Source organism: Arachis hypogaea, chromosome 13, assembly GCF_003086295.3.
Source record: "Arachis hypogaea cultivar Tifrunner chromosome 13, arahy.Tifrunner.gnm2.J5K5, whole genome shotgun sequence".
Lineage (NCBI taxonomy): Eukaryota > Viridiplantae > Streptophyta > Magnoliopsida > Fabales > Fabaceae > Arachis > Arachis hypogaea.
Genome location: NC_092048.1, coordinates 3,238,348 through 3,256,007, shown reverse-complemented (window position 1 = coordinate 3,256,007; position 17,660 = coordinate 3,238,348). Strand labels below are relative to the sequence as shown.

Below are 17,660 nucleotides of genomic sequence, written 5' to 3'. Positions count from 1 at the left end.
AGATGATAGATCTGATTTTTTTTTTTTTTTTTTTTGAAAATCCAAACAGGAGAGTCAAAAAAGGGAAAAGTAAAAGAAAAATCTCAACTTATCAAAAGTATGAGAAGCATATTATATATTAAGATGATCATATATGATATGCATAAAGATGAAACTTGAATTAAAAAACAATAAGTTTATGTACATCACTCAGAATCACACTTGAAAATATTACCAAGAGTCCCTTTTTTTTCGCCATTCTCTGTATTAAGCCAACCCCCCCAATGAAATTTACACTTCTTTCTTTGTAACTGGCAAAATCAGGAGTTTTCTCCACCAAAAAACTCCTTCCTTTCTTTCCAATTATACTCCAACCATAAGCCAAAACTTATATAAGTATAAATAACGTTATATATAAGGTGAAGACTCAGATATAGTTGTCTTCATGTAAAGTTGATAGTTGAGAATCGTTATATATAATAAAAAGGGATATGTGAAGTGAAGAAAACAGGAAGAAAAACTCATATAATCTCCCTCCAGAAGTGGTGGTATGTTTATTAATGACCTCTTTGGCTCTGCCTCTCAGGAAATGACTTCGCCGGCCTTAGGACGCGCCGATGTTGGGTTGGCGCGCCCAAGATCATGGTCTGTGAACGTGTGACCATGTCGACCATGGACGGAGTCTGGTATGCTTGAACAAGGCTAGTACTATCTGTGGAATCGCCTCGTGCGGTTGCCCTTTGCCATGAATGTGAACTCAATCCTGAAAGAACATAAGCCCTTCCAGACTGCTCATAAACACGTTGAGTTGACATCCTTTCTTGCATCTCCTTTAGCTCGGCCGAAAGCGCGGCGCATAGCCGGTCCCCTGCTTTGGCAGAAACAGTCTCAGACAATGCCTTGTGGCAGCTATCAAGGACAGAAACTGCAGTGGACAGATTGCCACGTTCGGCTGCGATTCTAGCCTCGGCTATTGCCTCGGCTACTCGAAGCCTATTTCGCTGTCTGTCCACTTGTATTGATACTTCTTGTACTCCACCAGAATCAGATCTTTGAATCTTCACTTCAGAGTTTTCTTCCAAAAACACCATTTCTTTTGTGATGGGATCTCTATAAAGGCCCTTAACAAGCAACAATGACATCTCATGGCTTGACATGTCGGCCGGAACATTAACTGTCACCAGAAAGTCTCTTTCTTCGTCGGCATACAGATCTCCGACACTAATGGAAGCCATTCTAGCATTGCCTGACAAGGTTGTTTGATAACTTCCGGCTTTAACCGAATTCAGTTGAAGACTAGGATGAATGCAAGCAACTTCAACTTGTAATTCCTGCACCACAACACTCAAGAGACCTCCAATACATTGTGCAAATGCATCCTGAATCACATCCTCGGCTTCAATGAACGAAAATGTCCCGCCGGATATCTCAGAAATCGAATGCATCGAAGTAGAATCATGATCAGAACCAAAGCCAAAAGCATGCACTGGTATCTGCAATCCTGCTCCATTGTTCCGATGAATCGAATTCGGGACAAGTGACTGGTAATCTGCTCCAACACTAGGCCTGCTATTCACTGTGTAAGTATCCTGTCCATCAGAGAGTAGTATAATGCTGCAAACCGGATTCTTCGACCGGCATTCTGTGAATACCTTGGCACCTTTCCTTAAGCCTTCAGCAATGTTTGTCCCACCATTAGCAGACAGAGAATTCACAGCCTGTAATGCCTGTTGCCGTCCGGTATCAGTCATCAGCCGTAGAGGAAAGATCCGCCTTGCCGTGGAGGAGAAGGCAATGACAGAAAGACGGTCCGATGGACCGAGATTCTGTATGACAAAACCCATAGCTCGTTTTAGCAATGCAATTTTAGTGCCTCCCATGCTACCACTTACATCAAGAACTGTGACAAGATCAACAGAGGCACGAGAATTCGGAGTTGTTTCGCCGTTGGTTCCAACATTACTTTGTTTTGTAGCTGCCTGAGGAGCCTTGAGATGAATTAGTACGGCGAAATTATCATGGGAGGATGACATTGGAACAGATGAAACTTCAGGATATGTTTTTATCTCAATTCTGTTCATAATCTCATCATGATCAGCCTCATTCTTATGGCAGGTAACTGAATTTTGTTGATCCAAGGCTTCATCATCATCAAAGATAGCTGGTTCAGGAACATGATAGAGCGATGGAATCGGCCGAACCGAGTCCCCTTGTGGCGAAGGGATCCTCCTCATGACAGTTGTCCAAGCATCATCCCTTGCAGTTACCGGGTTGATTCGAGCCATGTCATGGTAGCCGTTAAAAGCAGGACTATGGAAAGGAATTTCTTTCCATTTTGCTCGGCAGACAGGACATATCTGGTTGCCATGTTTTACATTCGAAGTGATGCAATGGAAATGAAACGAGTGAGAACATTCGGCAGTAAAAATGGCATGGCCCTGCCCCGGCTTCATCGTGTTCAAGCATATTGCACAAGTTCCCTGCAGATACATAGATAAAAACGTCACGAAAGGAAAGCCTATTTGATGACCGGTGGCTACTCATATGAAGTTGTTTTCATACGAAGGTGATAGTTGAGAATCATTAGAGGATAATTTGGTCAAACATGTCAAATCATCTAACAGTTCTCACCTGTCGTCTTCACACAAACACAATTTCATGTGAGTGGTTACCCTTTTCACCACACATAGGATGCTACTATTAAAATTACTCATATTCAAGACCAAATAAAAATGTGAACCACATGTGTTATTATACATAAAATCTGCAGAACTATGAAACAAATAATACTGTTATAACTAAAAGATGTTGTTTCCAAGTTTTGGTTACTTGGGGACCTGGAATTCCAACAGAGAAGGAAACTATGGATTTCGCTTTTTCGGTCAAATGAAATACATGCTATGTGAAAAAAGAAACATGTCTTTGGTGCTCTGCTGAGAAAGAAATAGATTCAGACATCAACATCCCAAAAATGTGCATCAGAGCATTAAGAGCTAAGGCTTTAAATTCTGAATCTATCAGCTTTTGAAGAACTCTAGGATCTTTTCCAATTATCTAAACTAATCTTTGTCAGGAATGAAAAGAATCTTCATCCTCCCCATGGATATTTTATAATTTGATTGTGGTTTTAAATTAATCTCAAGTTCAAATCCAAGTATACTTGAAATTAGAACCTTGTGAAAAGGAAACCAAACTGGTATCAACATCTAAATAAGGTTTTGGTTATTGTAAATTTTGTGAAAATTCTGTTATGATATAGGTTCATAAAATTTCAAAAAAAAAAAAATGGTTTTAGTCTGTAAAACTTTATGATTATTTGGCTTCAAGACTCTCAAAATATTATCTTAGAGGACTTAAACCAAAAAAAATTATCATAATTTTTTAGGAACTCAAAAGAAACATTATTTTAAATAGGGCCAAGAAAAAAGAAAGAAAGAAAAGAAACAATTCAGGAACTTAAAATCAAATGTTTTCAAAAACATAAGGACAAAAATCAAAATTCAACCTAGTAATAATATTATTAAGTAATTTAATATAAATTTAGTGATGGAAAAGGTGGCAAAATATGCCTTCATGTATGGGGACCCCAATTCAGCCACCCATTAGCTAGTCAATAAAAAAAAAAGATAAAAAAAAAAAAAAAAATGATAAGTTCATGGAATCTGGGAATCTTAATAATGCTACAAAAAAGTAGTCATAGATAAATACACAGCATTAGCAAAGGTCACTATTAGAGTTAGAGAGTAGTGTATAAAACACTGGCCATTCTTCTGTTTTCTTCTGTCCCTATGCAGGTCCACTCACTACTCACTACTACTAAGACCACTGCATAAAAAGATGAAATTTGAATGCATAATAATAGTCCATCTTTTAGAGGATACCAATTAAGATGCTTAGTTTACCTAAAGCTTGAGTATTCCAAGACAAATCCCACAATCTTAATAGTAACAAAGACAAGACAAAAATAAGGTCAACCTTTTCTGTGGTCAAAGACTTTGAACACATCAAGAGTTAAAATATTAAATAAAATATTAAGATATGTAGTATAGAACAACAGCTATCACCAAATGGCTTTAAAAAAACGTAGTGTTAAGACAAATTTGCAACTATAACATTTGATTATTCCGAGGGGTTATTAAAAATATAGAAAGAAATGTCATCCATATACTAAGAGATATCAAACATGACTCATTCACTGTTTCATGATTTCTTTTCTTTATGGAATATATATTGAATTAGAACATTTTAAACCCTGCTAGACCAAATTGATCTCTAAAATACTTGGTGTTTATATGCATAAATAACTAAAAGAAATTAAAAAGGAACAAATGAATGAAAACAGTGGAAAGCTTTTAACCAGAATCTACCATGGAGATTCAGTAGTGAAGTCAAAGGAAAAGAACAATTTTCAACAAAGCAGAAAAGGAAGATAAATTATGAAACTTTCTTAGCTGAACATGTATAAATTCTAAAAGGGTAATGTAAATTGAAAACCTTTGGAGATTTTGGTAACCGGAGAGCAGAGGAAGAAGACGGCGTCGTTGGGGTGCTTGAAGAGTAGTATCCGCCGGAGGCCGGCGACACAACCGACGGCGAGGTAACGTCGGAAAATCTGGCGGCTGCAGCTGAAGGGGAGTCATCTAAATCTCTAGGAATGTGAACACAAGTGTTGAAGCCAAGAGCAAGCTTCATTTTTCTCCATTTGCTTCCCATTTTTCTTTTTTTCTTCTTTTTTTTTGGAACAAAAAGGGTTGACAATTAGATGATGAAAGAGTGACACAAAAAGCTGAAAAACTGAGAGATGAATGTGTGTGAGGGAAAGATTCCAACTTTGGTGTGCCCGTGAAGGAACATGATAGGATTTGACATGGGTCAGAATGAAGATGAACAAGAAAGAGAGAGAGAGGAAGAAAAGAGAAGTTTGGGTTTTTCTACTGTTTTGGCAGAGAGAGAGAGAGAGAGAGAGAGAGAGAGGGAGAGAGAGATGAGTGAGCGTTGAGGTCACAGATAAGAAGCAAGTTGCTTGCAGCAGCTTTGGCTTTGCTTTTTTGATGATGGAAATGGAATTCAATATTGTTGTGTTCTTCTGAAACTCTGTATTTAACAAAAAATTTATCAGCTTAAACACGGTTTAATGTTAAAATTCGTTTCTTGTGTGACTCAATTTGATTCCTTTGAAGTTTTTTTTTTTAATATATATTTCAAACCTATTAAGTGAAGGATTAATTTATGGTAAATATGAATTTTATTTAAAAATTTATTATTATTTAATTAATTATTGTATATATAAATAAAATTTAAATAATTAACATTTTATTTAAATTAGAAAATGAACTAATTATTTAATTAATTTAAATTAATTTTATTTTTTTATCATTGATGTACAGATAAAATATGCCATGAATTATATTTTTATATTAAAAATATTATTTGTATAAAAATTAATTATTAAAATTAATTATTGTATATTATATATAAATATATATAATTTAATTTATTTTTAATATATATTTTAATTTAATAACTAAATTTAATGACTAATTATAATGCGCGGTTAATTTTGTGGGATTAGTCATTGGCATGATAGAATAGGGGATACCTAGGGTCCGAAAACCATAATTGTCTAGAATATTATGTTTTAAATAGATTTTTTATACTCCATCATGTTAGGTCAAAACTACCCCTGGTGTTCTGCATTATTGCCTTCCATTCATGCGACTAATTAGTAATTATGGTCATTATGTTCATTTTAGTCTTTAGAAATTGCACCCCCAAAGTGTAACCGCCGCAACTTTATGACCTTTCCCGTTTACGTTTCAGCTCAACTAATCATTATCTCAATCAATAATGTTATTTAATCACAACTATAAGAATATCTTATTTAGATACATAATTTTGTCACTATTATTTGATAATATTATGAAAAAATTTTCAAGTGTACCGTCATACCGGTATTTCAGTTATTTTTAACCATTGATCTTAATTATAAAAAATATATATAATATATATAATTAAAATCAACGGTTAAAATTCACTGATACATCGTTATAACGGTATACTTAAAAATCTTCCAATATTATGATTCTTACTTATCTTTATTCATTTAACGTTTTTTACTTTTGATTTTTTTTAATGTACGAAATTAATTCTTTTAATTTAATATATAACAATATTAAAATCAAATAATATTAATATTAAAATTAATAGGAATGGATTGGTAAAAAAGGATTTTCAAGAGCGATAAGAATTTTAACATGACAATAATTAAAAGGAGTGTGTATTATAAAACAATAAAATAAAAAATGTAACTACAGCATCTCCTATTACCTGTATATTAAAAACAAAATACTTTACTTGAGGATAATATCAATTTCAGTTAATTTTAATTTATTGATGAATTTATTAACATACAGTTCAAAGACATTATTTTTTAATATAATCAAAATCAATATTATATTTAATTCTGAATATATAAATAATCTTATGTTATTACGTGATAATTTGCCCATCCTAAGAAGGATAAATGCATGCATTTGCCTTTCCATTTTCTTTGAAATTTCTCTTTCAACTCTAATATGTAACTTCTTTTCCTTTTCTCCAATTTAGAGGGGCATGCATCAATCATGAATAATGTCACATTACCATCAACGTTTTCAGGTCCCAGAGTTACTAAAATCATGCACCCTTGTTCACTAATATAAGCGTGAAGGACGTTCTTATACATGAGAATTTTTTGAAAAAAAAAAAAAATAATAATAAAAGAATAATACCAAATAAGTTCCAAAATTAGTGTTTGACAATTTGTTTTCAGAAAATAATTAGGTCTGAATTTCCAAGATTATTAATATATGTTATATAGATCTCAGTCAGTTGAATGTTAACACGACACTCTTTCTACGTGAAATGTAGTATTATGACATGTTAGGTAAACAACAGCGTCGACAAACATAGTCTAAATGGAAAACATGTACAAAAAACACATAGATAATAGATTTTCATCTTTTTTTTTTATTTTTTATATTTTTTTTTAATAAAATCTAATTTTATTAATAAATAAAAAAAAAAATAAATAAATCAATATTATATTTAATTCTGAATATATAAATAATCTTATGTTATTACGTGATAATTTGCCATCCTAAGAAGGATAAATGCATGCATTTGCTTTCATTTCTTTGAATTTCTCTTTCAACTCTAATATGTAACTTCTTTTCCTTTTCTCAATTTAGAGGCATGCATCAATCATGAATAATGTCACATTACCATCAACGTTTCAGGTCCAGAGTTACTAAAATCATGCACCCTTGTTCACTAATATAAGCGTGAAGGACGTTCTTATACATGAGAACTTTTTTGAAAAAAAAAAAAATTAATAATAATAAAAGAATAATACCCCAAATAAGTTCCCAAAGATTTAGTGGTTTGACAAATTTGTTTCTCAGAAAAATTAATTAGGTCTTGAATTTCCAAGATTATTAGATATATGTTATATAGATCCTCAAGTCAGGTTGAATTGGTTAACACGACACTCTCTTTCCTACGTGGAAGATGTAGGTATGTATGACATGTTAGGTAAAGCAACACGCGTCGCACTCAAGACACATTAGTCTTTGGACACATGGTTAAAACGACATCGTTTTGGGACAACACCAAACAACACCATTTTAAGGGGATAGATTTGTCTCTATCTTTGTTCCTGATTTTCAAAACTTCGATGTTCTAAAGTTAAATAGGTGCCCTAAAATTTTTGTTATAAATAAAAAAGGTTCCTGAATTTATAGTATATATGTCAAATTGATCCCCTCGAATTAAGCAAATAGAACGAGAATTAGAATGAAATCATGATAAAATTACCCAAAGTATGTTAAAGTATGAAGTTCCAAGCACATAAAATGACAAATCTCAAGTACAATTACAATCAAACAATTAAAATTCGTCAATATTCTCATTTAGCATCTTCTTCTTTTTGCAGAACTTTAATCTCTTTATCCCCATAAATTAGGTGAATACCAGATTCTAAATTAGTAGAAGTGGGATCATACTAATACATTGTCTTGTGGTCAACTAGTCATGATAACTCAAGTCCAAAAAAACTTTCTATAGGTCAAAGAAATAGATAAAGTTAATGTCCATTGGGAGAAATTTTTTGACTTTCTCTATTGATGTACACAAGAACTCCTTTGTTGTCTCTACAAAATTTTCAACACGGTAAAATACAGATACTATGTCTTCACTCATTTAAATACTAAAACATAAAATTATGTCACAAGTTAACCAAACAACTAACACAATACAACATCACAATAGAATAAAAATTCTAAACACTTGCATTGTTTTTGTTATTATCTAATACATATTTGTAACCATTTCACAACTCTCACTTAAGCTATACCTACAACATTCTGTCTTTGATCTATCCTAATATTACATGTACGTTCATCATGCTTCATTCTCTTTTTTTTTGGTACAATGACGGGACTAGCAAAAGCCCAAAAAGAATGACATCTTATATACAAATAGATCGGGGTAATGAAGCCCTTATATAATTCTCATGGATGATTCTAGCTAACTCTCGAGATGGTGTATCCCAAAACAAAAAACCATCACCAATTTCTAAATTTTTTCTAGCTAAATAGTCAGCACATCTATTAGCCTCTCTGTAAATTTGTACAAAAAATATTCTCTAGTCATTCTTTTTCAGTGCAACAATTCGTCTGACTAGAGAATTAGGATGTTTCTCCAGATTTCTTCCACTATTCAACAAATTAACAACAGCCGCCGAATTTCAGGTCTTCCATGACACCCCATAGCTCTGCCGTGAATGCTGTGCAGCTGCCAATCCTACAGGTAAATCCAGCAACCCATCTTCCGTCCTCATTTCTCACCAAACCGCCACAGCCAGCGCATCTCATGTTCCCCTGTGAAGACCCATCTGTGTTAAGCTTTACCCATCCTTCTGACGGTGGCACCCATCTGACGTGAATCTCCTGTTTCATCTTCAATCCTTCAATCAGGTAATTCCTTTCCAAAATTTGTTTAATTTCCTGAACTTGATTCATGATTTCAATATGAGGTTGGTGCGATCTTCTGTAGTTGTCATCATTAATTTCCTTATTTCTCCAATATCATATTCTCCAACAGGCTACCATGAAAATATCTTTCCAATCAAAATCCCTAGCTACTCTTTCATAGTTGCTGTGTCAAATTCAGCTTTACCCATTCCTCCCAGTTTAGGTTGAAAAAGGATTGAATTTTAGATGAATCTAAGAGTTGGACCCAAATTGTTGATACTTTCTGACAATCCTTTAACACATGTATGCAACTTTTCTGCATTCCATGGCAAGCATAACAGTCTCTGCTTCCCCCAAATATTTTTTATTTCCTCTCATTTATTAGAATTCTTCTATGGAGAGCGGTCCACATGAACACTTTAATTTTTTGTGTCCCTTTTCATTCCCATATCTACTTCCATATTGTTTTTTAGGATTTTGATCAATTGTTTAGGGCTTTATAAGTTGCTGCTATTGAGAAATCTCCATCCTCTGTGTGCTTTCATCCTCTCTTATCTCCCTCTTGATCTGGATTTGGTGGGTACATTGTTGTAATTTTTTGAACAATTACTTCTGGTAAATTGAGTCTAAATTGTTCTCTATCCCATTCTCCTGTCTTATTGGTCCAGTCCTTCACCATGCTATTGCTATTCATGTTTGGGTTGAGAGTATGATTTTTGAGAGCTCATTCTCCTAACACCCATTGATCCTTTCAGAAGTTGGTTCCGCAGCCATTTCCTATGTATTGTATTGAATTTTCTTGATAGATTGGCCATATTTTCACGAGTTCCTTCCAAAGCGTGGAATCAGAGCTTTTGCTTCTTATGTTGTTTTTCAATTATCCTCCCGGATAGTACTTCTGTTTTAGCACCTCAACCCATAGTTTCTCAGGTTCTCCTTCCATTTGCCAAAGGATTTTCATAAAAAATGCATCATTCATTGATGTGATTTTTCTGAAGCCCATACCCCCTTCGTGCTTAGGATGACATAGAGTTTTCCAACTAATTAAGTGCATTTTTCGATGCTTAGGTTCATCCCCCATACGAAGCTCCTCTGAAGCTTTTCAATTTTCTGACAAACTCCTTTAGGAACTCTATCGTGTTGCATTTGAAAGTTAAGAGCAGGACTAATGGATGCTTGAGCCAGCGTTAATCTTTCCGCAAGAGATAGACACTTACTCTTCCATTCCTTGAGTTTACTCTGAACCCTTTCCATAACATCTTTGAATTTTTCCTTGCCTCTTCTATTATTTGTAATTAGGGCTCCAAGGTATTTTTCCAAATTCTTTTGTTCTTGAATTCAGCTATGTCCATAATCCTCCTTTTTGAATTTATATTTGTGCTTTTTGAGAAGACAATTGAAAATTTGTCTTCGTTAATTTTCAATCCAGACGCCTTGCAAAATTTTACCAGCGTTTCCTTAACCCTTTACATTTGTTCTTGGCTGGCTTCTGTGAATAAAAGAACATCATCAGCAAAGTTCAAATGGGATATTTTCGGTCCCCTTCTACCTGCTACCATAGGTTTTCACTCTTCTAGATGCACCAACTCCTCTATTAGCTGAGATAGTTTGTCCTTACAAATACGAAAAGATATGGAGAAATGGGATCACCTTGTCTCACCCCTCTTTTTGGAATAAACTCCTCTGTCTTGTTTCTATTCCACAGCACATTATAGGATACTGAGTTAACGCATTGCATAATTATTTGGATCACTTTCTCTAGTAATTTAAACTCCTTAAGTCTAACTTTAATGAAGTCCCAGTTAAGCTTGTCATAAACCTTTTCGAAATCAATTTTTATAGCCATGAAACGTTTTTTTTCCTTTCACTCTCCTCATATTATTATGCATGAGCTCCTTTGCAATGATGATATTGTCTTGTATTTTTCTTTCTGGAATAAAACTTGATCGGTGCACCGCTATTCTATCACTGAGATGAAGTTTGATTCTGTCTACTATTATCTTAGTTAGCATCTTATAGGTCACATTACACAGTGCTATCGGTCGGAACTGGTTTATGGACTCTGGATGGTTAAGCTTTGAAACTAGCGCGATAAGAGTGGAATTGGCTTGCTTTATGATCTCCAGTTCATTCCAGCAAGTTTGGATAAAATCACACACTTTGTTCTTCATGATCCCCCAATTATTTTTATTGATAAGTGCCAAAAAGCCATCACTTCCTAGAGCCTTGAGAGATCTTATGTTGAACAAAGCTCTTCGAATTTCCATTTCCGTAGGAGTAGCTGCAAGCTTCCTGCAATCAGACGAACTAAAATTAGGGAGGTTGTAATGGTCTAATTCAAAAGGAACAACTCTTACCTCTTCTTGATAAAGGTTTTTGAAATGGCAAGTGATGTTCTTTTTCAATTCCTCCTCTTCTTCAATCTACTCCCCCTCTTGTCCTCTGAGTTTAAGAATTCTATTTTTTCCTCTTTTAACTATAGCTTTGGTGTGGTAGAACTTAGTGTTTCTATCTCCATCCATGATCCATTTCTATCATGCTTCATTTTTTATTGTCAATTTAATGCAACAAAAGTTAACTTAACTTATCTCGAACAATAATGGTGATATGCATAACACACCATCACCAAGCAGTTCCTGTACACACCGTCAAAACACCATTACAAACTTGGATAAATGTTAATGGGGTGAAGAATATGAAGGATTAGTTCGTAAAATCTAGGTGAGAATTTGGAATACTTGTAATTTTACAAGGATTTTTTTATATAAGGTACCCACTTAAATTCAAGGACCTTTTTGACTTATAACAAAAATTTTAGGGGACTTATTTGACTTTAAAACATCGAAATTTTGAGAATTAGGGAATAAAGGTGGGAACATATCTGTTCTCTCAAAACAGCGTCGTTTGGCATTGTTCCAAAATGACGTCGTTTTAGCCACGTGTCCAGGAACTAATGTATCTTGAGCGCGACATGTATTATTTTACCCGACACATCACACCTACAACCTCTATGTAAGAAAGAGAATATTGTGTTAACCAGTTCAAACAGTTTTGAAGACCTATATAATATATATCTAATAATCTTAGAATCTAAGATTTGTCTAGAAAATAAATCTGCCTATTTAGAGTATTACTCAAAAGAAAATATGTATTATTGATAAATAATCAATCATAAGTAGTAGTGATCTGTATATGTTAGGATTCATCTCTCAATACATATGCATATTTAAAATTGTGGCATTAATATTTTTTCTAATAAAAAATTTAAATAATTTTATTAAAATTTATATGAAAAAGTGACACTTGTCATTTGTGTCTTGAATAATGTATATCTTTTTCTATCCGAATATTTATTTATTTTACTTTAGCCAAATAATAATAATAATAATAATAATAATAATAATAATAATAATAATAATAAAAAAGTATTTTTTTAATATTTACAATTTTTTAAAAAATATTTTTAACATTTTATTTTATTCAATTTTATTTTTAACGAATTTAATTTTATTTTAAAATTATTACTGAACATTAATTTCATCTAAAATGTTAATTAAGAATAAAATAAAAAACATCAAATAATAATTTTGAAACAAATAAAAAATATTAGAAGATAATTTTGATGATACAATCGAAAATCTTAAGAGCAAACTTAAATAAAATTAAACATTAAAATATTTTTAAAAAATTATAAATTTTAAAAAAATATATATTTTACCATAATAATAATAATAATAATAATAATAATAATAATAATAAGAATTCTCTCAGGCTTTTACAAGATTATCATCTCATGGGAACTGGGAAGCATCAAATATTGCTAAATACTAATTAGCAATTATTTCTTAGCAGCTAATGCCTAATATTAATTCATGCTTTAGGAGTAATTATTGAATATCATCAACAACATAATTTTCGCCATTATGCATGTTAGAGTGGGGAAGGCACTCTTCATAATGTGTTCAAACTTCAAAGATAAACAAAACAAATAAATATATAATATAAGGGTCAATGGGTAATTACAGGATTTTTTTTCTTTCTTTTTTCTCAAATAAATTATTGCATGCAAATTTTTTAGTCTCCGCCTGAGTCAAAAAGCTCATCTATATTTAGCTGGCATCTAGATGCATGGATGGATCATTTAGGGCGACGCATAAAAAATTCCTCCCCTCCCAAAATAATTTTTAAATAATTATAATTGTGGGATAATATTTTTAATAATTAATTGTAATATAAAAAATAAAAAATTAATTTTTCCTCCTTTTGTTAAGACACGTCAAGTTTTAAAATTAAAATTATTTTTTAATTGATGAATTTTAACTTTTAAATAAAAAAGACACATAAATAGTTATATTCTTAACACATTTTTTATATAAGAATCTTAGATTTTCATGGTTAATTAACAAAGATCGGATTCGATTTTTATCTATGGCCATGTTTTACTAGTGTAACGTAAAAAGTGTGGCAAAAAATCTAACTAATTACCACTACTAAGAAAACGTGGCTAAAACAAATGTGGCATCACTAGGAACGGATTCAAGAGGAGTAAGCATAGATTTTGGTTCCCAATTTTTTAATTTTAAGTATATAAAGTTATTATATATTATATAATTTTATTTAAAAAATAAAATAAATAATTATTTTAGATAAATAATTAAATTATTAAATTCAAAAGCAAGTAATAATTCTTAAATTGAGAAAACATTATTGTTAATCATTTTAAATTAAATACATTTTCAAATTTTTAAACATTTAAATTTTTTTCTCTTTTTAAATATTTTTTCTCTTAATTTTTATATTTATTATCATATAAAAATATTTTAATATTTATAATAACTAAAAAAATCTTTATATATTATAGTATATACATGAAAATAAATTATTTTAAAATTTATTTATTTTTCTCATGACATTAAATTAATAACATATTAAGTAATTTCATTAAAATAATTATATTTTATATATTTTATTCATGAATATGTTTTAAATACATATAACAAAGTTATTAGAATAATTTATTTATATTATTTTATAATATATTTTTTATAATATAAAGTATAAAAATATAACTTATTGTCAAATACTCAACAAAGTAAACTAATAAAAAATAGATAATTTTTATATTTTACAGAATCCAAAATAAAAAAATTATAAGAACTAAGATAAATTTTTTATATAACAAACACTTATTAGTAATTTTTAATAAAAAAAATATTAATTATAATTATATATATTAATAATATAATATTTTAATTTTCGATCCCTCCTCCATCAAATTTCTTTATTATTCTTCCTGGACAACAAGACTTTTTTTTTAGTGGAATTAGACTTCTATGTTACAAAAATTTTAATATTATATCATAAAATTATTTGTTTAAAAAATTTAAGCTAATAAAAAAAGACTCATAAATGATTATACATCTAATAATATAAATAATTAATATATATTGACAATTTAATCTTCAAAATAAACCAATAATTTAACAAATTAATTAGCTTCTAACGGTTTTTTTTTTATCCTTTATAAAGTTTCTGAATAATCCATCCCTATCAGTATGATAAATAGAGGAAGAAAGTGAGGAAGACGAAGCATTATTAATTATAAGTGTATGTAACCCTAGAGGCTAGTAATAATAAGCGCAAGTCATTTTCTGTATTCGAACAAATCAACGTGTTTCTGTGGACTAAGTGCTTTCATCTTATCATTATCCCAATATCCAATTTTATTATTTTTAATTTCTTATTTTATTTTTGAAGGCTGCATTGTCATTTTCCTCTCACCGGGCATGGATAATTAATTCTATTTCTACACCTATTATTCGGCTTCATATTTTTTTAAAGGTGAAACTTAGGTGCCGTCGACTTCACGTGAAGTTAATAATTCAGAGTCGTTAGATGATTTGACTGATTTGACAAAATTTTCATCTAACAGCTCTCAACTATTAATTTTATATGAAGTCGATTGTACTTGAGTTTTTATCTTTCTTAAAATATTTATTAAATTTAAAGGTGAAAGAAAAAATAGAAGGAACGAATAAAGAATTTATAGATCATAATCTAATTAATAATTAATTATATATTGGGGGTTTAGAAATTTGTATACATTCAAGCTGAGTATACCAAAAACGTAATCATTTGCATTTCGTGAAGAAAAGGAGAATTGTTTCACTTTTTTTTTGTTTTAATAATTTATTTTATTGTTATTATTATTAGCTAATTGTTCTGTTGTATTTCAAATATTAAAATAATATATATATGTAGAAATGCAGTTCCAAAAGCAAACTTGAGCACCCCGTTTGCTAATCGGTGTTTTAGAAGGAAGAAGAAAAGAATAAAAGAGTAATTATTTATTTATTTTAGAGAGAATTATTAATTTAATTTTTTTTTTGAAATGATAATATAATTTTTTTACGGAATTTTTTTTATTTTGTTCTTTGTCTACTACTTTCGTGATATAATGTAGTATTTTATACATTTTTCTGTCAAGTTCGAACAAAAAATATTGAATTATCACATACGTACCTTTAACCAATTTAAATTTAGAAATAATAGAATTTTATCCATTTTTAATTTTCTATAATTCTATGTTAACACCTAATAATCACTTCAACAAGTAGACATGACATCTCAATTATGTAACTTGATATATCAACATTTTTTATTGGACTTGATAAAAAATCACATAGAAAAACCGCATTATATATATCACAAAAATAAAGAATAAGGATCAAAATAAACTATTTTTTCTCTAAAAAATTTAGTTGTCATTTAAAAAAAAATCAAAGACTAAATTGATAGTTCACTCTTTATTTTGCTTATGAAAAATGATAGAAAGCCATCAAATAAAATTTATTATTTTAAAACCATCAATTCAATTTTTTTAATTTAATTCTTTTAATTTAATTAATAATTTAATAATATATTTTATCTTATACTTTTAAATATTAATAACTAACTAATAATTAAAAACAATAAATTTTAATAGCTTTTTAATATTTTTCTTTTACTTATATTATCGACAAGCTAAGCAAAATTATTTATTCGATGCATGTGAGGTAACACGCCCTTGAGACATGCACACCTGACCGCAAGAATTGAAGTTATTTTTAGTATAAGTTTTAACTTATATTTTTTATAAAAAAATGTAATTAATAATTTTAATATGTATTTTAAAAATGTTACAAATATACAAAACAAATTATTAAATTTTTAGAATAGTCTTTAAAATTTATGTCATATATTAAATTTAGTTTCCGAACAAGATTTAAATTACACTATTGTTGTATTCGAAATTGAATTTATTTTGAGTATTGTAATGATTCTTCAAATTTTTTTTTACAAGAGAAATTATTATATTTTTAGAACGGTCTTTAAAATTTATGTCGTATACCGAATTTAATTTTTAGACAAGATTTAAATTGCACTAGTATTGTGTTCGAAATTGAGTTTTGAGCATTGTAGTAATTCTTCAATTCTCTTTTTGATAAAACAAATGATTAAATTTTTAGAATGGTCTTTAAAATTTATGTCATCATATACCGAATTTAGTTTCCAGATAAGATTTAAATTGCACTATTATTATATTTGAAATTAAATTTTGAGCATTGTAGTGATTGCACTATTGTTGTATTCGAAATTGAATTTTGAGCATGGTAGTGATTCTTCTCTTTTTTACAAAATAAATGATTAAATTTTTAGAATAGTCTTTAAAATTTGTCGTATACCGAATTTAGTTTTTGGACAAAATTTAAACTATACTTTTGTTGTATTCGAATTTGAATTTTGAACATTGTAGTGATTTTTCAAGAACATTGTAGATTTGTAGTGATTCTTCAATTCTCTTTTTGACAAAATAAATTATTAAATTTTTAGAATGGTCTTTAAAATTTTGTTGTGTACTGAATTCAGTTTCCGGACAATAAACTACAATAATATTGTTGTATTCGAAATTAAGTTTTGAGCATTATAATGATTTTTTTAATTCTCTCTTTGACAAAATAAATGATTAAATTTTTTAGAATGGTCTTTAAAATTTATCATATACTAAATTTAGTTTTCAGACAAAATTTAAATTATATTATTATTGTATTCGAAATTAAATTTTAAATATTGTAGTAATTTTTCAATTTTTTTAATAATATCTTAACAAATAGAATAATAAACTAAACTTTTTTGGCCACGCCGGATAATAATAAAATGATGTCATTTTAATAGTCGTGGATAATATTCCCAACTATGCATGCTTTTTATAATATCTTAATTATAGCTTTCTTTAATTAGAAGGAAGCGTATTGGACTCAACTATGCATGCTTTTTATTCATAGATGATGTTAAGAAGATTAAAAAAAATAGTCAGAATTTATATTATTTAATATTTATTTATTAGTTATTATAATAATTAATAAATATTAAATAAAATAAATTTTGATTATTTTAGTTAATTTTTTTTATTAAATATTTTTGTTGTTAATTATATATATAGTTAAAGTATACTATTACAATCCAATATTGTATATTTGTGAAAAATTAAAATGAAAATGGAAGTTACAAGAGAAGTTCAACAAATCTTATACTAATTATTATTAAGTCGTTGCTACCGTAGTTATGCCAAGTTGACATGAATTAATAGTTAATTACTATTAGAACAATTACTCACAAAGCCAACAATAA

General features: G+C 29.7%; 1 protein-coding gene and 1 long non-coding RNA gene across 2 annotated transcripts; one reads left to right on the top strand and one right to left on the bottom strand.

Moving 5' to 3' along the window:
* Positions 1-139: 139 nt before the first annotated feature.
* Positions 140-5,155, bottom strand: LOC112736480 (E3 ubiquitin-protein ligase WAV3). Its single transcript, XM_025785958.3, has 2 exons — positions 4,474-5,155; positions 140-2,459 (listed from the first exon to the last, which is right to left on the bottom strand). The coding sequence occupies exons 1-2, from the start codon at positions 4,690-4,692 to the stop codon at positions 537-539; spliced, it is 2,142 nt and encodes a 713-aa protein (XP_025641743.1). The 5' UTR covers positions 4,693-5,155; the 3' UTR covers positions 140-536.
* A 3,162-nt stretch (positions 5,156-8,317) lies between these two features.
* Positions 8,318-11,527, top strand: LOC112736479 (uncharacterized). The gene is made up of 2 exons (XR_003168762.3): positions 8,318-8,993; positions 10,996-11,527. It is a non-coding gene; the product is annotated as an uncharacterized lncRNA (long non-coding RNA).
* The last annotated feature ends 6,133 nt before the right edge of the window (positions 11,528-17,660 follow it).